Here is a 21,348-nt window from a genome sequence, read left to right as displayed (position 1 = left end):
CAAAGTTCAAAGTCACAGAAACCTGGGAGCTCAGATAAACAATACGCCAGAGATTGACCATATTAGCTCAGACAAGCACCTAGGATTTGCATTTGTCCTCTTTTGTCTAAAGAGCCAGCCATGACCCTCTAGGAATCTGACAACAGCCAATGGAATATTAAAAGACCTGTTTTGCACAGGAACAGGAAGCTCATATGCAAAGCCCAAAGAAAGTATAAACCCCACCCGCTCTCAACTCCATTTTGTCAGCTGCCCAGAATCGCATGTGCTTGGTGGTTCTGCTTCATCAATAAAACCTTCTTTCCAATCAGCCTCCCATGTTTCCAGTGTCTTTCTCCCAGCTTGGAACTGAACCAGATGGATTTTCCTTCCAACACTGTCTTCACAGAGCTGCTATGTAGGTTCCCTGAGGAATACATATTATGTGTTTTAAGACTTCGAAAGGAATTTTAATTGTTCCAAAGTGTGACTCATAGCTGTTTTTGCAGAATAAGTTGTGTCATCAATTCATCCTGGAGTTGTGGCCTGTGACTGGGAGCCATGTGATTCCAATAGATAGGGTACTCACATGAGCAGATTGCACCAACAATATGCTCTTCTGGCAAATTGAGCTCCTTGGGAACATCCATGTGATTCTGATGCTTGTAGAAAAGGGGGGAGGGCTTGCATCACAAGTTGCTACCTTCCACCCCATTGAATGCCATTGAGCAGGCCTGACTTAAGCCAGGACTGAAAACTCATGACAAGAACTGAAATTCAATAGATAACATGAGAAGAAGAAACATATACCCGTCTTACCCACTATATGCCTGCTGAAAGGTAAGTAATTCTAAATTTTTGTACCTGGGCATATTAATAAATAACAAACACACATTTTAAATAACTATGAGCAGCCCTGAATGCAAAGGTGGTTTGCAAGGAAGAAATTATGCCTCTTTAGGTAGAAATGGGTCACTGGCTCCCAGTTCATTCTTTGCTCAAAAACCTGAATAAAAATTCAATCTGTTTGCACACATGAAAGAAATTATAGCTATGTGATCCCCCAAATAAAGTTCATCCCAGATCAGTTGGATTTGAAGAGCAGATGGCAGTCGTGGCTAGGAGGGCTTTTGCACAACTTTGTTGTATGTTACATCCATTCCTAGATCAAGTGGATCTACTCAGAGTCATCATTAAATGTTGTACCTTATGATTCTTGGCTCTTGATGAATGTATCTTTTCTTTTATGTACACTGGGGAGCATTTGCACCAAGACAAATTCCTTGTGTGTCCAATCACACTTGGCCAATAAAACTATTCCTATTCTATTCTATTCTATTCTATTCTATTCTATTCTATTCTATTCTATGAATGACCAACGTGGCATGGCATGGGACTAGGTTATTTGAAGAACCTGTCTCTCTGATTACATCTACCCAACCCAACAGATCCAGCAGAGAGGATATCTGTTGATCCCATTGTGTAGGGAATTATACTTGGTGAACTCTAGGTGAATCTGCTTTGGTCTCTTCATGGAGCAGTAAGGCCAGCTTCATCACTTTTGACTTTCTAAAGATCCATCAAAACCTGGTTTTGCCATCAGGTCTGTTGACTCCATAGGTTTTATGGGATGGCTCCACTATTATTAACATCTCTTCATCTTTCTTTTTTTAGTTCTGTTTTATAGCTTTTTAATATTTTAATAACAATAACAACAAACTAATAATAATAATAATAATAATTAATAATTAATAATTAATAATAATAATAATTGTTTAGTATTAACTGTTTTAGCTTTGTTCTACTCTTAGTGTAATAAGATTGGGACTGGGTTAGGGACTTCTGTCCTCACTATGAGTTGTGTTGGGGGGAGTGCACGAAGGGAGGCTCAGCCAATCTCATGGTATACATGTGCTCTGACAATAAAGGTAATAATAATAAAAGGTCAGTTGTTTTAAGATGCGTGGTTATATAAACTTGATAAATATATACCATTATATTTCTCTGAATAGCACAGTATCCCCTTTGAGAGAATAATCCTTCTCAATCAATGTTTTATATAGTATTATTGAATGAAGACAATTATAAATCAGGAAGTAGAAGGATGCTAACTTTTGTCCCTAAGAAATTATATTTCTGCACCTTCAGCATTGTGTGTCTTTTATGACGTACCAGCATTGGCTGCTGCCTTCTGCTTAATGCTTCCTTTTCATGCAACGTGTTGCCAACCTAATAAGACCCATAAACATGGACAAAACGGCAAGGGGTGCACCTCCCAGTAGATGCTGGGCTGCCATGATCTGTACTCTGTGAGATGACATAGAAATGCAAATGAGCCCATCTTTACTGATATCAGTTTTAGCCACTGAAATCAATAGGGCTCACAAATGTTCCGTTAAGGCTGAATCTGCCAAAAAGTTAATGTTCCACCCAGAGGGATGACAAACTAAGGACAGAGGAAGGATGAAGAAAGCCAAGATAGTGGCTGCAGTTGTGTGATCAAAGTCCCACAACAAAAGATTAAATGGTCATGGCCACTATTGGATTTTTTTCATAACATCCTCATTGGTGCCCCAATGCAGTGATCCCCAACCTTTTACGCCGCGGCCCGGTACCGGCATCAGCTGGGCGCCGCGCCGGTTACCGGCATCAGCTGGGTGCCGCCATCTTTTTGATGAAAAGTGCTTCCGGTGACCTCACGGAAGCACTTTTCATCAAAGATAGGCGCCAGCGCTCGATGAGCTTTCCGGGTAGAAATGGCTTTCTGCCGGAAAAGCTCACCAAGCGCTGGCGCCGCCATCTTTTGATGAAAACGTGCTTCGGTGAGCTTTCTACCTGGAAAAGCTCACCGGAAGCGCTGGCGCCGCCATCTTTTTGATGAAAACGTGCTTCGGTGAGCTTTCTACCCGGAAAAGCTCATCGGAGCGCTGGCCCGCCATCTTTTTCTGATGAAAACGTGCTTCCGGTGAGCTTTCTACCCAAAAAGCTCACCAGAAGCACTTTTCATCAAAAAGATGGCGGCGCCCAGCAAGCCAGCGGCCCGTAGGACTTGTTCCACAGACCGGTACTGGTCTGCGGACCGGTGGTTGGGGACCCCTGCCCCAATGACAATGTCCAGATTTACACAAACTGCAACCCTTAAACTATGGTTTACAAAGCACATTGGCATGTAAATTTATGACATTAAGCCACAAAGTGGCCTGTTCAATTTAGTTCGGCCATAGTTTACAGTGTCTTTTGTCTCCTGTCTTCATCAAAATATTAGCAGAGTACCAGCTATGTAAATACATGGAGTTCCCCATCTCCCCTTCTTGCTGCTGTGGCAACATCACAGGAATAGAAAACAAGTGATAAATAATTCTTGTGCAGGTCTCCATAGCAATAAGCCCACCCTTCCACTTGTTTTTCATAAGACAAACATTTAATCTAATCACTATAGCCAGAAGCTTGGGTTTGTAACTCTGAGAGCATGTCTCCCTGTGGCTGCCACACATTGCATATGGTTGATAAGGATTATGCTTACTTTTGGTTCATATTGCTACATGGGGAGGAAGTCTGGGAGGGTATTTCTGCAGCTGTGGCCTGGTTCACTAATGCAATAAATGGAATTTAGTTCCTTTTGTTGTGTCAACAGCCAATTGTGGTTTATATTTAATAAACCATGTTTCATTAAGTCATGTCTTATGCAACGTAGGAGCTTAATTTCATATATGAGAGCAGAGTAACAAAATAACAGTTGGAAGGGACCTTGGAGGTCTTCTAGTCCACCCCCTGCTCAGGCAGGAAACCCTACATCAGGGGTGTCACACTCAAGTCATCACAGCAGCATCATGTGACGTATCTGGACTTTCCCCCCCTTTGCTAAACCGAGCATGGGCGTGGCCAGCCCATGTGACACATCTGGCCCACATACTGGGAGTTTGATAGCCTTGCCCTACACCAGGGCGCTGGGAGTTTGATAGCCCTGCCCTACACCATTTCAGGCAAACTGTTGTTCAATCTCCTCTTTAAAACTTCCAGTTTTTCACAACTTCTGAAGGCAAGTTGCCCCAATGATTAATTGTTCTGTCAGGAAATTCCTCCTTAGTTCTAGGTTGCTTTTCTCCTTGATTAGTTTTCACCCATTGCTTCTTGTCCTGACTTTAGATATTGGAATGCTACTATAGATTGGAACACCACTTTCATGTCACCTCTGGTTCTTCTTTTCATTAAACTAGGCTATCCAATTCCAGCAACCATTCTGAGTTTTCCAACAGTAGCAATTGCCAAGCATGTAAATTTCAATTCCCAGAATTCCACAACCAGCATGGCTGTTGAAGAGAATTCTATGAGCTGAAGTTCACACTAAATGTTGCCCAGGTTGAACGACATGGGATAGACTCTTTCAATCTTGGTGTAGGAATCAATGAATAAAACTATTCTATAGGCAAAGAAAATATTTTCTGGGTTTCCATTTCCCATATGCTTCATGAAAAACTGGAACTGATAGTATGTAACATACACAGAGGGGGGGAGAGAGGGAGAGAGAGATTAAAAAAACCTGTGTTGAGTTTTGAAAATACTATAAGGCTCCTTGGTGATCGCTTTCCAACCTGGCTTTCATGACAATAGAGCGGTGATTGCCTAATCTCATTACTTTGTGTTTAAAAATACCAGTGTATTGTGCAATCTGAAACAGTGATCTTTTATAAGCTGTGATTTTTTTTTTTTAAAAAAGGGTGGTGTCTTGTGTAAACACAACTCCTCTATGAATGATCAATGGACCACTTTGGCCCTATTGAATAGGAAAATCCAGGTGAAACCACACTTGTTAGATTTCTGTTTTCCTAACAATTGTTGAAGAAAGTGTTTTTTTTTTTCCTTTTTGACAAAACCAGCCTAATATTTGCTGTCTTTTCCAATTTGGTTCTTGGGTAAAGAGGGAAGCTTTTCCATAAGGTCCATTTGCAGGCCAATAAAAATCCCTTCCTAATGTTTTGGGGAGACAGCCAGGAGTCCAGTGTCATCATGAAAGTGTCATCATGAAAGTTGCAACCTCCAGTTGCAGGACTGTAAATAACCAGCACTGACTGCTCCATGTTGTCGTTAGGACCAATCAGAAAGGAGGTCTGAACCTTTAGCTTCCCCTCTAAGTCTTATTCGATTTCCAACTTTCGGGGTAGAGGAAGAACCTGCATTTATTAGGAATGGCATCGGTATCCCAATTTTCTCTTTCCCAGGGGATCCAACAGAAATGGTTGTGTGGCTCTCCCTCACAAAAGCAAACCCCAAGCCCAATTTATCTTCGCAACTCTGCCAAGTGATACTGATAGAATACTTGTAGCTTAGGGTTGAACTGTCCCTGGTGGTCTCTGAACTTGGAGGTTTCCACTCAGACCTTTCTTTCATTCCCCGATGCACTGATGATGTTACCTACTGTGGTAATAAAACGTCTGCAAGGAACCCACCAGGCTCAGAGAGCATCAAGGACCTCGGCGAAGTGGGTCTGATGCGAAAGTAGGTGTCTCTCAAGACGCCCGTCTTGAATGAGGCGAAGGCACAACCATTCGGGGAGTGTCCGCTGGCAAGTCAGGCTGAGCGGTGGGGTGGGGTGGGGTGGGGGGGAGCCGGCCGTGGCAAGTCAGGCTGCCGCTGGAGCGGAAAGGACGGGGCGGTCCGGGGACGGGCCCACACGTATTTGAGCTGCTCCGACGTCCCGCCCAGCCTGAGTCGTTCTCTGCCGCTCCGCCGAGTCAGCCCAGGGTCTCCAGCGGGATCTGGCCGGGTAAGTCGCGGCAGGAAGGCGAGGACGGGGCAACTTTTGGCGGGCGGTGTGTGTGTGTGTGTGTGTGTGTGAGGGGACGCTGCCCTCTTCCTTCGCCTCGCGCCATAGGCAGGAAGGAAGAAGTTGTGTTTCGCCCGCCATCATTTTGTTTGGGCGAAATAAAAGCGGAATCCGCACTTGTGGAGAAAAAGGTTAAGGAAAGGAAAACCTGCATATATCCGGATGGGAGACGTTCGTCTCGCCTTTCGGGAAGCCGAGTGGAAAAGTTGGCTGGACTTTCCCGACCCGCCCAAAGCAGCAATTTGGGCGAGGGGGTGGACTTCCCAACTGGAGCCTCCCTAGAGCTGTCAGCCAGGGCCGGTCGGAAAGAAGAAGCGGCTCGAAGGGGCGAGTGCATGAGTCTTGAGAGGCATACACACGCAGGAATGCAGGTAGTCCTCGACTTACAAGAGTTCGTTTAGTGACCGTGATTACAACGGTCCTGGAAAAAAAAGCGACTTATGACCGTTTTTCATCCTTATGACTGCTGCAGCACCCCCATGGTCACATGATCAAAATCCAGACGCTTGGCAATTGACTCCTATTTATGACGGTTGTGGGGTCATCCCCAGGGTCATGGGATCCCCTTTTGTGACCTTCTGACAAGCAAAGTCAACGGGGAAGCCAGATTTGTTTAACAACCATGTTCCTGACTTAACAAACTGCGGTGATTCACTTCACAACGGTGGCAGGCAAGGTCGTAAAATGGGGCAAAACTCACTTAACAAATGTCTTGTTTAACAACAGAAACTTTGGGGACAATTGTGGTTGTAAGTCGAGGACTCTACCTGTACCTGTTAATGATCGACAGTTCCCCTGGAATAATAGTAATAATTCAGAATTATTTGCACCACCAACAGTACATAGCTAACCCCTAAAGTTGTGGCAAACTTTACTGAGGGAGGCAAACTGTGGCTGAACTCTGCCCAACCTACCATGGCCTGCCTATTGAGATCATGTTTGAAGGTCCTTCACCCCAGCCAAATGCAGAGGTCTTCACAGGACCTTCAAACATGATCTCAATAGGTAGGCTTCATATGGGAGAAGTCAGACCTTTAAACATCCTAGTCCTCATCCATTCAAGGCGTTCCTTCTTTTCTGTCTTGATGGTAAGGGTGGTTCAACAGTCATAGAATCCTACAGTTGGAAAGGACCTCAGAGGTCATCCAGTCCAACCCCCTTCGCACTGCAGGGTTTACTTCACTATCCCTGATAGATGACTATCCAGGATGTTTGAAAAACTCCAGTGAAAGGGGAAAAACCTTCCATATTGTAACCTATACTACTCAGATAGGTAGAATTTCTGTCAAGGGTTTCTTCCTAATTTCTAATCTGTACCTTAACATCTTGACATCACGTTCCATTTCAGTGTTACAGTATTTAAATGGCATCAGATAACTGCACAATTCCTGCACTTACCAACTTCCTGAAAGCAGCCACCCGTGTATAAGGTCAGGCCAGGAAAGGCTTAGATGCAGAATTTGAAAGTTGCCATCATCAGACAGAAACAACAGGGAATAGTAGATTCAGTCTACTGTGCAGAAATCAAACGACAAATTGTGTCTTTGCCCCAAGCTGTTTCAACAAGTTGGGGGTAGCTCAAGAACAAAACAGTACTTTGATTGGCTTTCTATGTCACTATTAGCCATGATTAATGCTTAATTATGGATTGGGCTCAAGCTACAGTGGATTGAATTCACACAATATGCTAAATTATTAACTATGATTATTAACTATAAGAGCCACGATGGCACAGTAGTTAGAGTGCAGCTGGCTGCCTGCAATTTGGCAGTTCAAATCTCACCAGGCTCAAGGTTGACTCATCCTTCCATCCTTCCGAGTTTGGTAAAATGAAGGCCCGGATTGTTGGGGGTCATATGCTGACTCTAAACCACTTAGAAAGGGCTGTAAAGCACTGTAAAGCGGTATATAAATCTAGTGCTATTGCTAGTGCTATTGTTATCATTTTCAAATCACATTGGTTGGATTCATGGAAGATGCTCAGCTGAAACTACATTTTGAGTTAGTATAATATGTAAACCCAGACAAAGCTTAACTTCCTTCTCCTTACTTCTTCCTTACTTTATTGCATTTAGTGCAAATCCAAATGTAATCTTTATCTAAAGCATGACCTTTCGGAAGGAAGAGCTGGACACAATTAGCATAATGTAGAGGCAGATAGAAGAGCCAATTTGGTGTGACAGTGAGAAAATCAGGCTAGTAACTGGGAGACTGTGAGTTCTAGTCCCATCTTAAGCAGAAGTCAGCTGGGTGACCTTAGACCTGTCACCCTGTCTCAGCCTTGAAGGTGGGAAAAAAAGAAAGAAAAAAGGAGTTGGATACTTTAGATTAAATATATGGTCACTGTACTTATAAGTAAAGTAAGTTACAATAATAATAAAAACAGCATCTTTCATCAGCGGCTGGGTAACCATCCAGCAGGCATATTTTAATTTGGACACCTGTTCTGAGAGGTGGATTGAATTCGACTTTGTGACTTCTTCCAAATCAAAACCCTTGTTGCCTCCAGCCACCCGCTTTCATTCTGGTGCTTTGCCTTCCTGGGGGCGGGGAGATATTTCTTCTCAGATGAACCCTAATGTCGGAAATGAGAACATTGCAGAACAGGAGAGATTACAGTAAGAATAGGAGATTTCTGGACTACCTCTCCTTCCCACTGCCAAAACTTCAGTTCCTGGCATCCCTTGCAATCGGCTGCATGGCTGCAGCTACTGAAATGGATCCTTCAGCAATACAGAGTCACAGGTTCCATATCCCTGTGTCTCAGTATAGGAAAGAAAATGGCAGCTGTGAAAGGAACTTTACATTTTGAGGAAGGCAGGCAAAGGTTGTAGCGAATGGATCTGTTTTCCCTGAACCTGGTTCTTTTCTTGCGGATGTTTCTTTACCTAAACTGTGTCCCCTGACAAATACGGCTGTGTGCTACTTGATCCCCGTTCTCCTATGACACACTTACCCAGGTCAGTAGGAGGAGGGTGAGGGTGATACAGCAACTCCACGAAAGAGTCAGTCAACTGAATCAGCTAACTCTGGGAATTAGATTTAGCCCAAAATAAATCCAGCCATGCATAGGATTAACTAATGCTACAGTCAGTTGTGTTGTATAAACAGCTGTGGGGGGGGCGATAGGAGAAAGCAAGATTTTCCATCATAGAACTCAATGTGAAGATCTAGCAGTGGAGAACACGCCTGAGGACATTGTTTACAGTGTCCACATTGTGGCTACTGCTGCCTGGTTGTCCAGTGAAGAAGGAGCTAGCGATGCAAGGAAGTATGCCAAGACTCATGAGATATCAGAACAAATGGGTGAGGACATGGTAATTCTAAAACGTTACTGGTTACTGTGATTATGTGAGTCTAGAACCACCAGGAAGGGGATTTGATTGAGATAATGGCTGACTGGTCTAAGGATACGGTGGGAACGGATGACTGTTTCGTTTCTTGGTTTAACTTGATTAAATGTGTTGCCACAGAATATGTAACATGGTAGATTTCAAGAATCCCCATCTCTCAAAGATTAGCATAGATATAATCATTTGATGAATTAAAGATGCTTTAAGCAGAGGTGGTGTTCAGCAGGTTCTGACCAGTTCTGGAGAACCGGTAGTGGAAATTTTGAGTAGTTCGAAATACCACCTCTGACTGGCCCCGCCTCCATCTATTCTCTGCCTCCCGAGTCCCAGATGATCGGCTGGGTCTTTTTTTGTTGCCCTGCACAGGAGAACAGAGCTGGAAAGCAGGTTAGTGGGGTGGGGAGGGAATGGGGATTTTACAGTACCCTTTCCCTGTCATGCCCACCAAACCATGCCCATCAAGCCACACACACCGAACTGGTAGTAAAAAAACGTGAATCTCACCACTGGCTTTAAGGTACCGTTTTTCAATTGATGGCATGAGTGGCACAAAGGGGACTCAGAAGTAATTTAGCTGGGATATAGGTCGAGCCTTAACAAAGTATTTAAAGGTAACCATAAATGAATATTTGGATAATAAAATAGCAGTGCATCCTTTTCCTTGAAAGAAAATTTTTAAACATGATATAGTTGTGCTCCATGCTATCATGGCTGTGACAAAGGACAGCTTTATATCTATCCAGACTACTCAATGACAAACCACTAAAAATTGATGAAGGATGATGAGATATTAATTCAGCTCTACCTACCAAAAGAGAGTTGTAGGGAACAAAAGTCTGAAGTCCTGTTTTATATTCCACAAGACCTCATAGACCAGGGCTGTCAAACTCCCAGCCCGCAGGCCGGATGTGTCACACGCTGGCCAGGCCCACGCCCGGTTTAGCGAAGTGGGTGGGGGGGAAGTCCCAATATGTCACATGACGCTGCCATGATGACGTGACACCCTGTCATAGACTAATTTGGATTAGTCTATGACACCCTTGTCATAGACTAATCCAATGCCCATTGTCATTTGGCCAATGAAAAGAAGGATTTCATTGGTACGGAAGGACTAAATGAGTGAGTGAATTTTAAAATCTACCGGTAATCTCCCAGTATTGTTGGCTGGTGTTCATAGATTTTGTTCTGGTGCTTAATAAAAATAATAATAATAATTCTGTAGTGGAGGATAACCCGCTTGTAGCACATCCTCACAGGAAAGCTTTCTCCGAGTCCATCCCTACCATGACCTATGTAACACAAGGTTTGCAAAATAATTTTAAATTGTGAGGCGGTAGCTACATATCAAGCATTCCAAGCAACTTAGCCAAATCAATTAGGATCGACATTACTTGTCCTCAAACATGATCTAAACTAGTTTAACAAGTTTTGATGCCTCTATCCGAGGGTTCCAGTGTAGAATCAAACATGTCGAACATCTTGAAAAATAAACATTGTGGATTCGGTTCCATTGATCAGCATGCCTCAGTCAAGAGGATTTAATCCTGATAACTCAGTTAAAAATGAAAAGCTTAGTACATGCTGAAAAGGATGATCTTCTGTTTTTCCATATCCTTTAAGAACATAAAGGAGACATCCTTGTGGCCCTTTAAATTTGGTTCAAAACGCCTCACAAATTGCTCTTTAAGGATAAGACTGCACAAAGTAGCCTTGGGGGTCATCAGCAGGGAGGACCAAAGTGGTAGCTATTACTGCATAAATGAAGTCCTTTTTATATTCATTGTGACATATATAAAAGGGGAAGGAGTTTTGAGTGTTTTGACCCCCCCCCATTGTTTTCTCAGCCTATTGATTTATTGAGATCATCGACTGCTCTATCAAAGAACTATTTTTTGCATAAAATAGCAAAAATAAGCCCTACTCCTCCAAATTTTGGCTTAATATTTCTTGTAATGTCCTCCGTTTCAATCTATAGTAATTTTGCACAATCATTATTTTTACATTTGAGATGCTTCTGTCACCAAATATAAATTCTCATCCCTTCACTGCCTGGCTATTTAGCTCATTATCTAAGTGTTAATATTCCGGCAAGCTAGCATGTGAAAAAGCAGCATCAAATGGGTAGAAGGACAACTAGCAGAGTTGTGGGATGTTTGCCTTTTGGCTCTGTTTAACTGGGAACATGTTTAAAAGTGTGCAGCGGCTTTTGCTAGAGGCAAACAGCAAATTGCTTGGGTCTTTATGGTGAGAAGCACTACTTTCAAGCTGCAAAACATTTTTTTGAAAAAAATAAATGACAAGGACCATTTTTGGCTGGCCATAAAGGACATTGTGAAACACATTTTCCATTCTTGTTCCAATTAGGATCATTTGGACTTGTGCCTCTTCTGGAGTTGTTTGTAAAAACTGTGCCCAAGGCAGCAATAGAGAGTATGCCGCACAACAACGCATTTTTGAAACTAGTTAGCGCATGCTGTTGGCAGTGGTCAAGTGTGAGGGTGTTTGTTATGAAATAATTTCCTATAGCAGAAGGAGAACAATCATCGCAGCACCCCCATGGTCACATGATCAAAATTGAGATGCTTGGCAACTGACTCATATTTATGACGGTTGCAGTGTCCTGGAGTCATCTGATCCCCTTTTCTGACCTTCTGACAAGCAAAATCAATGGGGAAACCAGTTTAAATTAACAGCAGTTTTATTAACAACTGCAGGGATTCACTTAACCGTGGCAAGGAAGGTCGTAAAATGGGATAAAATCCACTTAACCAATTTCTCACTTAGGAACAGAAATTTTGGGCTGAATTGAGGTCATAAGGATTACCTGTGCTTGGTATTAATGCATTGCTTTACAGAGACCCTTCCTTCCTTCCTTCCTTCCTCCCCCCCATTCCAAAATAAAGCAGTAACTGGAATCTGACGTGCATTAGAGGAAGTGTTTTCAGGCATACTGAATCCAGGAGAAGTCATAGAGAACATTCCAAAAAGAATGTTTGTTGTTAAAGTGCTGTTAGCTTCTTTGTTTTTATTTTTCCCAGGCCTCCTGTGAGCATCAGCCCGTTTGTATGTCTTATTGAATTAATTCAGGACAAGATTTATAACAGAGATACAATTTATATTATGTGATTGATAAAACTGCTTCCTTGTAATAGAAGACAAAGAGAAGAATTTTTGAATCCAAACTCTTGGTGTGGGAGTTCATGACTCATATTTGCATAGGGCATTTACTTCATCCAACACAAACAATGACAGAATATTTTCTAAAGAGGCTTCTATAACAATTTCCCTGAAAACACAAAGTTTGCTTATGAGTGTGTGTGCTTTTGAAGCTTTCTGTGGTATCTGAGGTTTGTATACTACACGAGCTTCAGACACCAGCCGATAGATTTATCTTTCCCAACAAACAGTTCTGTTTCTGGTACAGAAACCAAAATATGTTTTAGGACAATTTTCATTGTTAATTGCAAGATGAGTCAACACCATGCTTGTAAAAAGCAAAATTCATCTGGATTGCTCAATGCAAAGTTTTGACATTGGGCTGCTTTTTGGAAGCAGATTTCTTCAGAAATCTATTTTATTATTTTTTTAAAGTCCACCTCAAAACCTCCCCCATTCTTTTCCTTCATTTATCTGGGGCTTTCTTCAGTTTGAGGCCATTCGTTTAAGGCTGAGGATTCTCAGTTCCACTCCTGAGGCATTTGGAAGGTAGCAAGTGGCTGAAGAAACTCAGAACAAGCAAAAGACACTTGAAAATCTTCCTTTTTCTGCAATAAAATTTGACCAAACAGAGGTCAATCCTAGTCTATCTGTAAGTCTATTATACAGTAGTTTCCTTCCCCACCCATCACACACACACACAAAGAGGAAGAAGGTAGAAAAAAAAATCCTCTTCCAAATGGTGCTTTTGTAATATGTGTCCTAGTGTATTTTGTTCATTGGGCTCATCTAACTGAAATGGCCTCCACTGGAAATTCTGGTGGGCTACATAGGAGGCATTTTGGTCTAGTGGTTAAGAAACTAGGCTAGAAACCTGGAGATGGTAGGCATGAAACTGGCTGGGTGACAATCTATTACAGCTTAACCCACCTGAGATGGAAAATTGGAGGAGGAAGGATTACGCTTGTCAACTAGAATTATTTTCAAAAAAAAGTAAAGTGAGATATAAATAAATCAATTTTTTTAAAAAAAGTGTACAGTAGGACATATGAGCCTTTTCAGATAATTAAAACATTTTAACAATTCTACACAATCTTGCGGGTGCTCCCTAAACCGCATGTTACATTATTTTTTAAAAATCTTGAATTAAAAATGTTCAGAAACGTATGAAATCTCACGCAAGAATATAAATTTGATTTACAGATTTGATTAGCTCATGACATTTGTAGCATTTAACTGGCTTTTGAATGGTTTTCAGTTTTGAATTTATTTTTTTGAAGTCCTGGAGCACCCTCTACTGACATCATAGGCTTCACTGTGTCCAGGGAAATGTTGTTACTTATCCCTTTTCTTCTCTCTATATAATAAGATGGAAATAATAATAATATCATAACTATATTCTGTGATCTATGAAAATCAATAGTCAGGTAATACCTTTACTGAGACCAATCAAAACGTACAAGATCTGAGTTTTTCATCTCATCATCAGCCTGTGCTTAAATGGCCAAAACATAGAAAGAAATGTGTGTCTAGGTACAACACAAAACCACATTCTTTTCTAGCAAGATAGTCATTGGTTACATCAGGGGTGTTAAACTCGCGGTGTCATGTTGTCGTCACGTGACATATCATGACTTTTTTACCCTTTGCTAAAATGGGGGCGGGTATGGCACCCCTGGGTTATATAGATTGCATTGCCTTCGTTTTTTCCATTCTGTAAAAGGCACACAAATATATTCCCAGTTTCACATTTTTTCTCTTACATTGAAGTTCTACCAAGATCTGGGCTGGACCCCAGAGTCTCTAAAATATCCTGAGCTCTTCTAATTAGCCTGTTGTCTCTTTTGTTTCAGGAAGATGTCTGACGGATTTTCGGTAAGTCTGAAGAAAATGGTGCTTTTTAATGCCACATTTACTTTTACTTTTATTTTTAATTATTATTAAATTTATGCTCCACTTTTCTTTTAGACCCTCTGTCTTTCTTCTAGACCCTCACTCTATTGTCATTTGAAGAAGGGGCATTAATAAATTGCCGTGGATCATGCAGCTTTCTGGGAAAGCCAAAAATTCAGCAAAAATATTGCTACTGGCTGGGAAAAAGGGTTCTATGTAACACATTCTTTATTTTTCTTACAGCTATCAGATGCCCTGTCAGGGTCCAACAATCCTAACCCAAATATGCAACCGAATCCTTGGGGGAATCAGCCTGGAGCCTTCTCAGGTTATCCCGGAGCACCAGGCGCATTTCCTGGAGCACCAGGCGCATTTCCTGGAGCACCAGGCGCATTTCCTGGAGCACCAGGCGCATTTCCCGGAGCACCAGGAGCATATCCCGGAGCACCAGGAGCATATCCCGGAGCACCAGGAGCATATCCCAACATACCAGGAGCATTTCCCGGAGCACCAGGCACATGCCCAGGAGGAATAGCAGCACCTGGAGCATATTTTGGAGGCCCACCAGGGCCCGGCACATTTTCAAACACACCAGGAATGGTTCCACCAGGGGCCTCAGGAATGTATCCTGCTCCTGGACAGCCCCTAAGTGACAGAGGAGCACAGCCAACTGCACCACAAAGTGGACCTGGAGGATTTTCTGGCCCATTGGTGAGAAAACTATGTTCATGTTTCCGATCTGTGCATGGCAAGGGGGTATCTGCATTTTTTTCTGTTCTTGATTAAATATTTCTCTTTTTTAAAACAAAGGAACAGCAACTCTTATTGGTAAGACCAAAATTAAACTCTGAATGTTTGGTGGGTGTTCAAATATTTCACTTCGAGAACTTTTGGCTCCACACTGAAGGTCCCAAAGTCTAGTCAATTAGATGCAGATTGAACATCAGTGATGATTTATTGTAAATACATTTAATGACACTCAAGCCCAACACTTAGAAGGCAACGTGACAGGACTGCCAGGCCCCCAAAACCAAAAAAGACATGCTGGGGGTCTTCTGAGGAGTTTCCTTTGTTGTTCTTCACCCATAGACAGAAATTTTGCTCAACCAAAGTGAACTACTTGCACTATGAGAACTTATAGGGATGACTTAATTCTTTTCTTCCCACATAAATTGTCAGGAGCAAGAAACCAGGAGTCCAGATAGTGTTCAAAAGCTCAGTGAGTTTATTCCATGCAACTTATACTAATGGATCTACTAATGGTCGGATCTACTAATTGTCTAGGCGAATTGGCGCCAGATAAGAGTCAACAGACTTCAATGGGTGGACTGGACTTGGGTCTCTTTCGGGGGCATTAGGGACTCCAGACTGATGATAAATTTGACCCTGCCCTCAGGCTCCATCTGGTCATCTACATAAACTTTGCTGCCTCTTGCTTTTCTGGAATGCACTCCCTCCCTCCTGGGAATCATAACCACAGGACAGAGATACAAACTAGAGGCAGAATAATTTAGAGAAAACCTTTATCTGAGACCAAGAGGAGGCCATAAGGAAAAGGAGTTCAGAAATACCTTTACAAGAAAGGGGTTTGTGATGAGAGGAGATATATTTGTAATAAAAAGAAAGCCAAAAGTCAAAACAGGCTACAGTATTAGACCTGTTGGACTGTGTGCTCTTCAATTTTGTTAACTGGTTTGTTTTGACTTGATGTAATCTGTTTTTGTCTTCAGAAAGTCCCTTTTGACCTACCCCTTCCTTCAGGACTTGTGCCTCGCTTGTTAATAACTATGACTGGGACAGTGAATTCAAGGCCGGACAGGTAATAAGGCAGGGGTGATGGAGTGGTGGGTGATAGTGGTCCAGTTTCTTGCAGTGCAGTTGGGTTTATTGCGGGAGGGACTGCCCTTTGGCATCCATTACTTGTGGGATTAGGAGGACCAAATTAAATCAAGGATTCATTAGGATTTGTGTGTTGTAAGATGATGGTTATAACCAAAACTCTCCCCTTTATTACATGTACTTAGACTATTCTCCAAAAGTGTAGCCAGTGGGACATAATGGGTAAGGTGTTGGACAAGGATTAGGAACGATCTTTCACAGGCTTGCTATTGTGGGGAAAAAAGGAAGGGAGATCTCCTTAAGATCTAAGATAAAAAGCAGGATATAAATCTAACAATGAGAGTGGGGGCACATTTTGACTCGATCAATTTGGAGGGTTCTGGAGGCTACAGAAAGAATGCTGGAGGCTTACATGCAGTCTCCCCTCCTCTCCCCTGTTTGCAGCTCTGTATTAATTTAATTAAAATTGAAATTAAATGAAAGTCAGTCCTTGTCTTGCATCACCCACTTCTTTGTCTTAACTCTGAGCATACCACTAGCATGTCACTCCAAGGCCAAGTGAGGTTAGTGGCCCAAAAGACATTAGACCTATTTGCTATGGCTAGAGCTGGGGAGCTTATGTAATGCCTGAAGATGTCTCCCTTGGGCCTTCCTGGTACCCCATCCTACCTCACCTTTATTGTTGCTGTTATTTTAAATGCCATGCTGGTAGGGTGCAAAGCACGGTGCCAGCCTGTAACCTCCTCTTTAATTGTAAGGATATCTGAGGAGTGGCTGTCCTCTTGTACTTAGTCTGGGATTGTGTCCACCTGCCCAGAAAACTCTGACTTGCTTCAAACACTCAGAACATATATAGGAGACATTGTAATTGACTATTATTTCTATAACTCCCACCTACCCCTCTTTATCTTCTGGTTTTATTAAGCCTCTGTGATTTTAACTTTCTAAGAATGCGTATGGAACCAAAATGGATATAAAAGTATGATTAGAAATAAAGTTTATATGTGAGAGGAGTGTTCTGCTTTACAGGACACAAAGTTCTCATTTAAAGTTTTAATAGTAAAATAAAGTCGCCCGATGATGCAACCGGGGGTGCTGCACTGCAGATCCAAGTTTTCAAGTTAATAATTAATTGGATGAATGTAATAAATAGAGAAGCTTTGTTTTATAAGCTTCCTGTAGAACATTGGTCTATGGAGATTCTCAGTCATCCAAGTCATGGTTGTCTCAAAGGTGCTTTTTCAAGAGGTGACTGGACTTTCTGGTTTTCTTTGAAGATGTTTCACTTCTCATCCAAGAAGCTTCTTCAGCTCTGACTGGATGGTGGAGAATGGAAGGATTTATATGCCTTGCAGATAGCTGGTCGTTTGCATAGATCAGGGGATCAAACTGGATTTCTTTGAAGGCCGCATCAGCATTGTAGTTCTCCTTTGTGGGATGGCAGTAGAGGGGTTGGGACTGATGCCTCCAGCATCTTGCCGGCCCAAATGGGGTGTGGGGGGTCCACGTGGGGGCCCCCTGCACCTTGTTTTTACCTTCCATGGCCTCCTGCAACACTTTGCCAGCTGAAAACGGGCCGTGTGGCCCATTTTCGGCCTGTTTTTGCCACCAGAGACACCATGGGCCGCTACTTTGATATTTCCAGGCTGGCTCTGTGGGCCGGTTTTAAGCACCCTGTGGGCCAGATCCGGCCCACGGCCTTGAGTTTGACACCTCTGGCATAGAACATTGGAATAACAATTTGTGTGTCTTCATTTCTCACAGATTTCAAGTAGATTTGAAGAAAGGCAATGACATTGCTTTCCACTTTAATCCTCGCTTCAATGAGGACAACAGGAAGGTGGTTGTATGCAACAGCAAGATTCAAAATGTCTGGGGGACGGAAGACCGGACGGCACCCAGGTTTCCTTTTGAGGCTGGCAAATCTTTTAAGGTAAAGTTTTTGCATCGGTTATCCTTTTGATAGCTAAGAATTAACTTGATTGCCTGGAAATTATTTATGCAAATATTGAAGGAACAGTTTAATTTACCTGATTCCAATTTCTATGATTCAGTTTCTGGGTCCGGTGTTCATAACATTTGAGACCACTCCTGTCAGAATCCCCAGCAATACCCAAACTGAGTGGGAATTTTAAGAGTTGGGAGTTGTAGTACCCCTGGAGGGGTTTCCAGTTAAGGAAAACGAGTTGCTTATATTATGTTGATTCAACACAAGCTGGAAAAATACCTAGTGATTGCATTTGAACAATATGCTAAGCTTTACTGTTAATTTGGGTGTGTATCTATGCAGTAGGATATTGTACAAGTCTAAGTTATTTAATTAGTATATGGTTCAATTTATTACACAGAAAAAGGCTCAATCACTAACCCTTTTAAGTGAGCCCTGTGAATTCATCTAATCCTGCTGCCCTGTTTCTGCATAGCTCTTAAAGGATGGATAACTGATTCTGATAGGAGGGTTGCAAATCAGATGACATCAAACAATGAGTAGGAAGTTTCTCCCTGCCCCCAGAGGGATGCCCTCTGACAGACACCCTCATTTTTCTTCAAGTAGAGCATTGTCATTCCCAGTGTACTCCAACAGAGGCAAGCATGCAGCACAATTTCATTTTAATGTATGCTGATTAGTGTAAAGTGATAAAGTTATTCTAAGCATAGAGGTTCTTTGAGTACCAGAAAATGGTAAAAACTACTTAAAATGAGAGTAGAATGCAACAGAACATTTATGTCAACTCAGTTGAATTGAGTTCCAAAAGCTTTAGTCAATATGGTCTGGTTGCATTAGTCTCTAACAAAGCAGAAAAACTTTTTGTGGCTGAGTGCGCTTAAAATATTTATGCTATCCAAAAAAAGAATGTATTTTTTGAAAACAAACACTTGCCCCAAAACCTGTGATGCTGAATTTAGCATTGCTCTCTTGATGCTGGGAGGGGGCACTTTCCCCAACACATTTCCTGGTTTCATACAATATTTGTGGTGCTTTTTTTATGTAAACATGACAAGCACAAGATGGTAGCTCTGCAAATCCATTGTGCCCAGTGCAAAAAAGCAAGATTCAGGTTGCATGAATTCATGGTATTTCTGTACTTCTTAGTTATGACTTTTTGGCAATGGTTACATCTCTCCTTTTACAGATTCAGATTCTCTGTGAAGCAGATCACCTGAAAGTAGCTGTTGATGACGCTCATCTCATGCAGTACAAACACCGTGTTAAAGAACTGAATCAGATCACCAAGCTGTCTGTTTCTGGTGATGTCACCCTCACCAGTGTCATGCCTTTCATGATCTAAGTCAAGCCTTTGGCCCATTGCAGCCCTAGTGCTCAATATCCCTGTAAAAGTGGTGGTTGTTGGTGTTTTCTAATATATTAAATAGACTATATTGGGTAGTGACTAATAAAACTCTAAAAGATACAAGTCTTGGAAACAGTTTTAGTCAGAATTAGAGTTGTAAGCCATTGCAATCGTAAATTTAGGCATCATGTGACTGGACCTGATTTTTTTCAGCCTTCTTTACCATGGTTGCAAAGCGAATCAATTTTACCCAATGGGTATTTTTTACTGGAAACCAGGAGTAAATGTTGGACAGTGTCAAAAAAAAAATATGACATTACCATGGAACACTGCAAATAGCTGTAAAGGTGAGCCAGTTGTCTTAAGTGCCCAAAATGCAATCATGTGAATGTAGGGTATGTGTATGTGGCCACTGTAATTTTGGGTTATAAGTAGATTTTGGAGAACCTGTTGTAACTTTGAATGATTGTTAAGTGAATGAATACATAGTAATAAATTCTGATTTCTTTCTGCAGTGTGTCATTTAGCATTCCAAATTCTTAGCTTTATTTTTCAAGCCTTCCAAGATTTGGCTTGTTTCAGTGACATTACACACACACACACACACACACACACACACAGTTTTTGCTGTGGCTTTTTATCTTTTTTAGCCATATAGAAAGACTGCAATAACTGGTAATGAAGAAGTACTTAGAACAGTGCTTCCCGAAGTTGACAACTTTAAGACATTCAGTATGTACTTCAACTCTTAGAAGCTTGCTTGGCTGGAGAATTCTGGGAATTTAAGTTCACGTCTTAAAAGTTGCTGAGATTGAAAAACATGACTTAAGAGTACAGGGAACACCTGTTCTGATGCTAAAAGTATTAAGTACATTCACCAATCTACAAGAAAGTTATCAAGAGCATATGCCTCAATCTTTTGAATTGCTGCTACTCATATCAGAAAGATACATTGGCTTGATTCACAATTGCATTAAATTATGGATCGCTTCAGGCTGAGTGTGTGGTGTGAAATTAGCCAGTTAGTGGTTGGTCGATCAAGGTTTATAGATGATAGATATCCGGTTCACCAAATTTACCATTTGTTCAGTGACATTTGGCAGTTATGATGATGATGAATGGTGGTTCAACTGGTCCTTGGAATTATGGCTGTCCCAGAATCCCTGTGGCCACGTGATCATGATCTGGGTACTAGGCAACCCATTCACCCTTCCCACTTGTTGCCAAGCACCCCACGATCATACGATTGCCATTTGCAACCTTCCCTCCTGGCTTTCTCAGAAAGACAGTAGGGAAGCTGGCAGAGAAGATCACAAGTTGCTTGGATAAACCTCCCCCACCTGCACCCATTCCCCAGCCCCTCCATACTTGTCCTACATTCGCTAGTTGCAGATCTTGGAACTCTCATGGCACCCTTCAATCACCCTCCCTGACAAACATTGCACCTCTTGTTCACTTTCACCAACTTGCGTGATGCCTCGTATGCGCTCCTGCAAGCTTTTCTCCACCCACGTAGTGCCTCTCGCACATACTCCTTTAACCACACCTCTCATGGATTCTCCCTTACATCCCCTCGCTCCCTCCCCTACCTGGCAGTAGCCACTTATCTGGGACCTGGAACTTCCTGTCAGCTTCCCCACCAACTTTGGTTGTGGGAAGCCAGTAGGAAGTTGCTTTACCTAAAGACTGTGGGATTCAGTTAATAGCAACTGGAACCGTAGCGACTGCTTGTCACTTAGCAATGGAAATTCCAATCTCAATTGTGAATGTAAATCAAGGACTCCCTGTAATCATGACTTAATTTAATGTGTGAATTGGCCAATTGCTCAATTATGATTCAGTGATCAGATCTACCTGTTTTAGAAATAATATTAGTGGAGAACTTGATTTAAAACAATTATTTAAATTAATTTTAATTAGTTTGACTTAAAAATAAATACATCTAGGTAGAAATGGTTTAAGAAATAATACTGTAAAATCAAAATAAAAGGCAGATACAGATCACCACATA

At 42.0% G+C, this 21,348-nt stretch overlaps 1 protein-coding gene across 10 annotated transcripts; it reads left to right on the top strand.

Annotated features, from left to right (window-relative positions):
• Window positions 1-568: 568 nt before the first annotated feature.
• On the top strand, window positions 569-19,854 carry LGALS3 (galectin 3). 10 transcript variants are annotated; one of them, XM_087952423.1, is made up of 7 exons: window positions 569-819; window positions 14,166-14,187; window positions 14,449-14,593; window positions 14,657-14,916; window positions 15,936-16,024; window positions 17,809-17,977; window positions 19,179-19,854. In XM_087952423.1, exons 1-7 carry the CDS (start codon window positions 806-808, stop codon window positions 19,332-19,334), a joined length of 855 nt encoding a protein of 284 aa, XP_087808549.1. In that variant the 5' UTR covers window positions 569-805; the 3' UTR covers window positions 19,335-19,854. The 10 variants fall into 10 exon arrangements, with proteins under 10 accessions (XP_087808549.1, XP_026526011.1, XP_087808553.1 ...); XM_087952427.1 differs by lacking the exon at window positions 569-819 and adding an exon at window positions 5,686-5,743 and having other exon boundaries at window positions 14,170-14,187; XM_087952424.1 differs by lacking the exon at window positions 569-819 and adding an exon at window positions 5,686-5,743.
• Window positions 19,855-21,348: the final 1,494 nt, after the last annotated feature.

This window comes from Notechis scutatus, chromosome 1 (genome assembly GCF_049901735.1).
Source record: "Notechis scutatus isolate UNSWTSFEM ecotype Mainland chromosome 1, rNotScu1.2, whole genome shotgun sequence".
In the NCBI taxonomy this organism is placed as follows: Eukaryota; Metazoa; Chordata; class Lepidosauria; order Squamata; family Elapidae; genus Notechis; species Notechis scutatus.
Note: the sequence above shows the minus strand (reverse complement) of the source record. Positions and strands in the feature narration are given on the sequence as shown.

What these genes read in the sequence shown, in the direction of transcription:
- LGALS3 (XM_026670226.2), top strand. An exon ending in GAGGATTTTCTGGCCCATTG is followed by an intron (nt 14,917 to 15,935) that starts GTGAGAAAACTA and finishes TTTTGTCTTCAG; the next exon opens with AAAGTCCCTTTTGACCTACC. An exon ending in GTGAATTCAAGGCCGGACAG is followed by an intron (nt 16,025 to 17,808) that starts GTAATAAGGCAG and finishes CATTTCTCACAG; the next exon opens with ATTTCAAGTAGATTTGAAGA.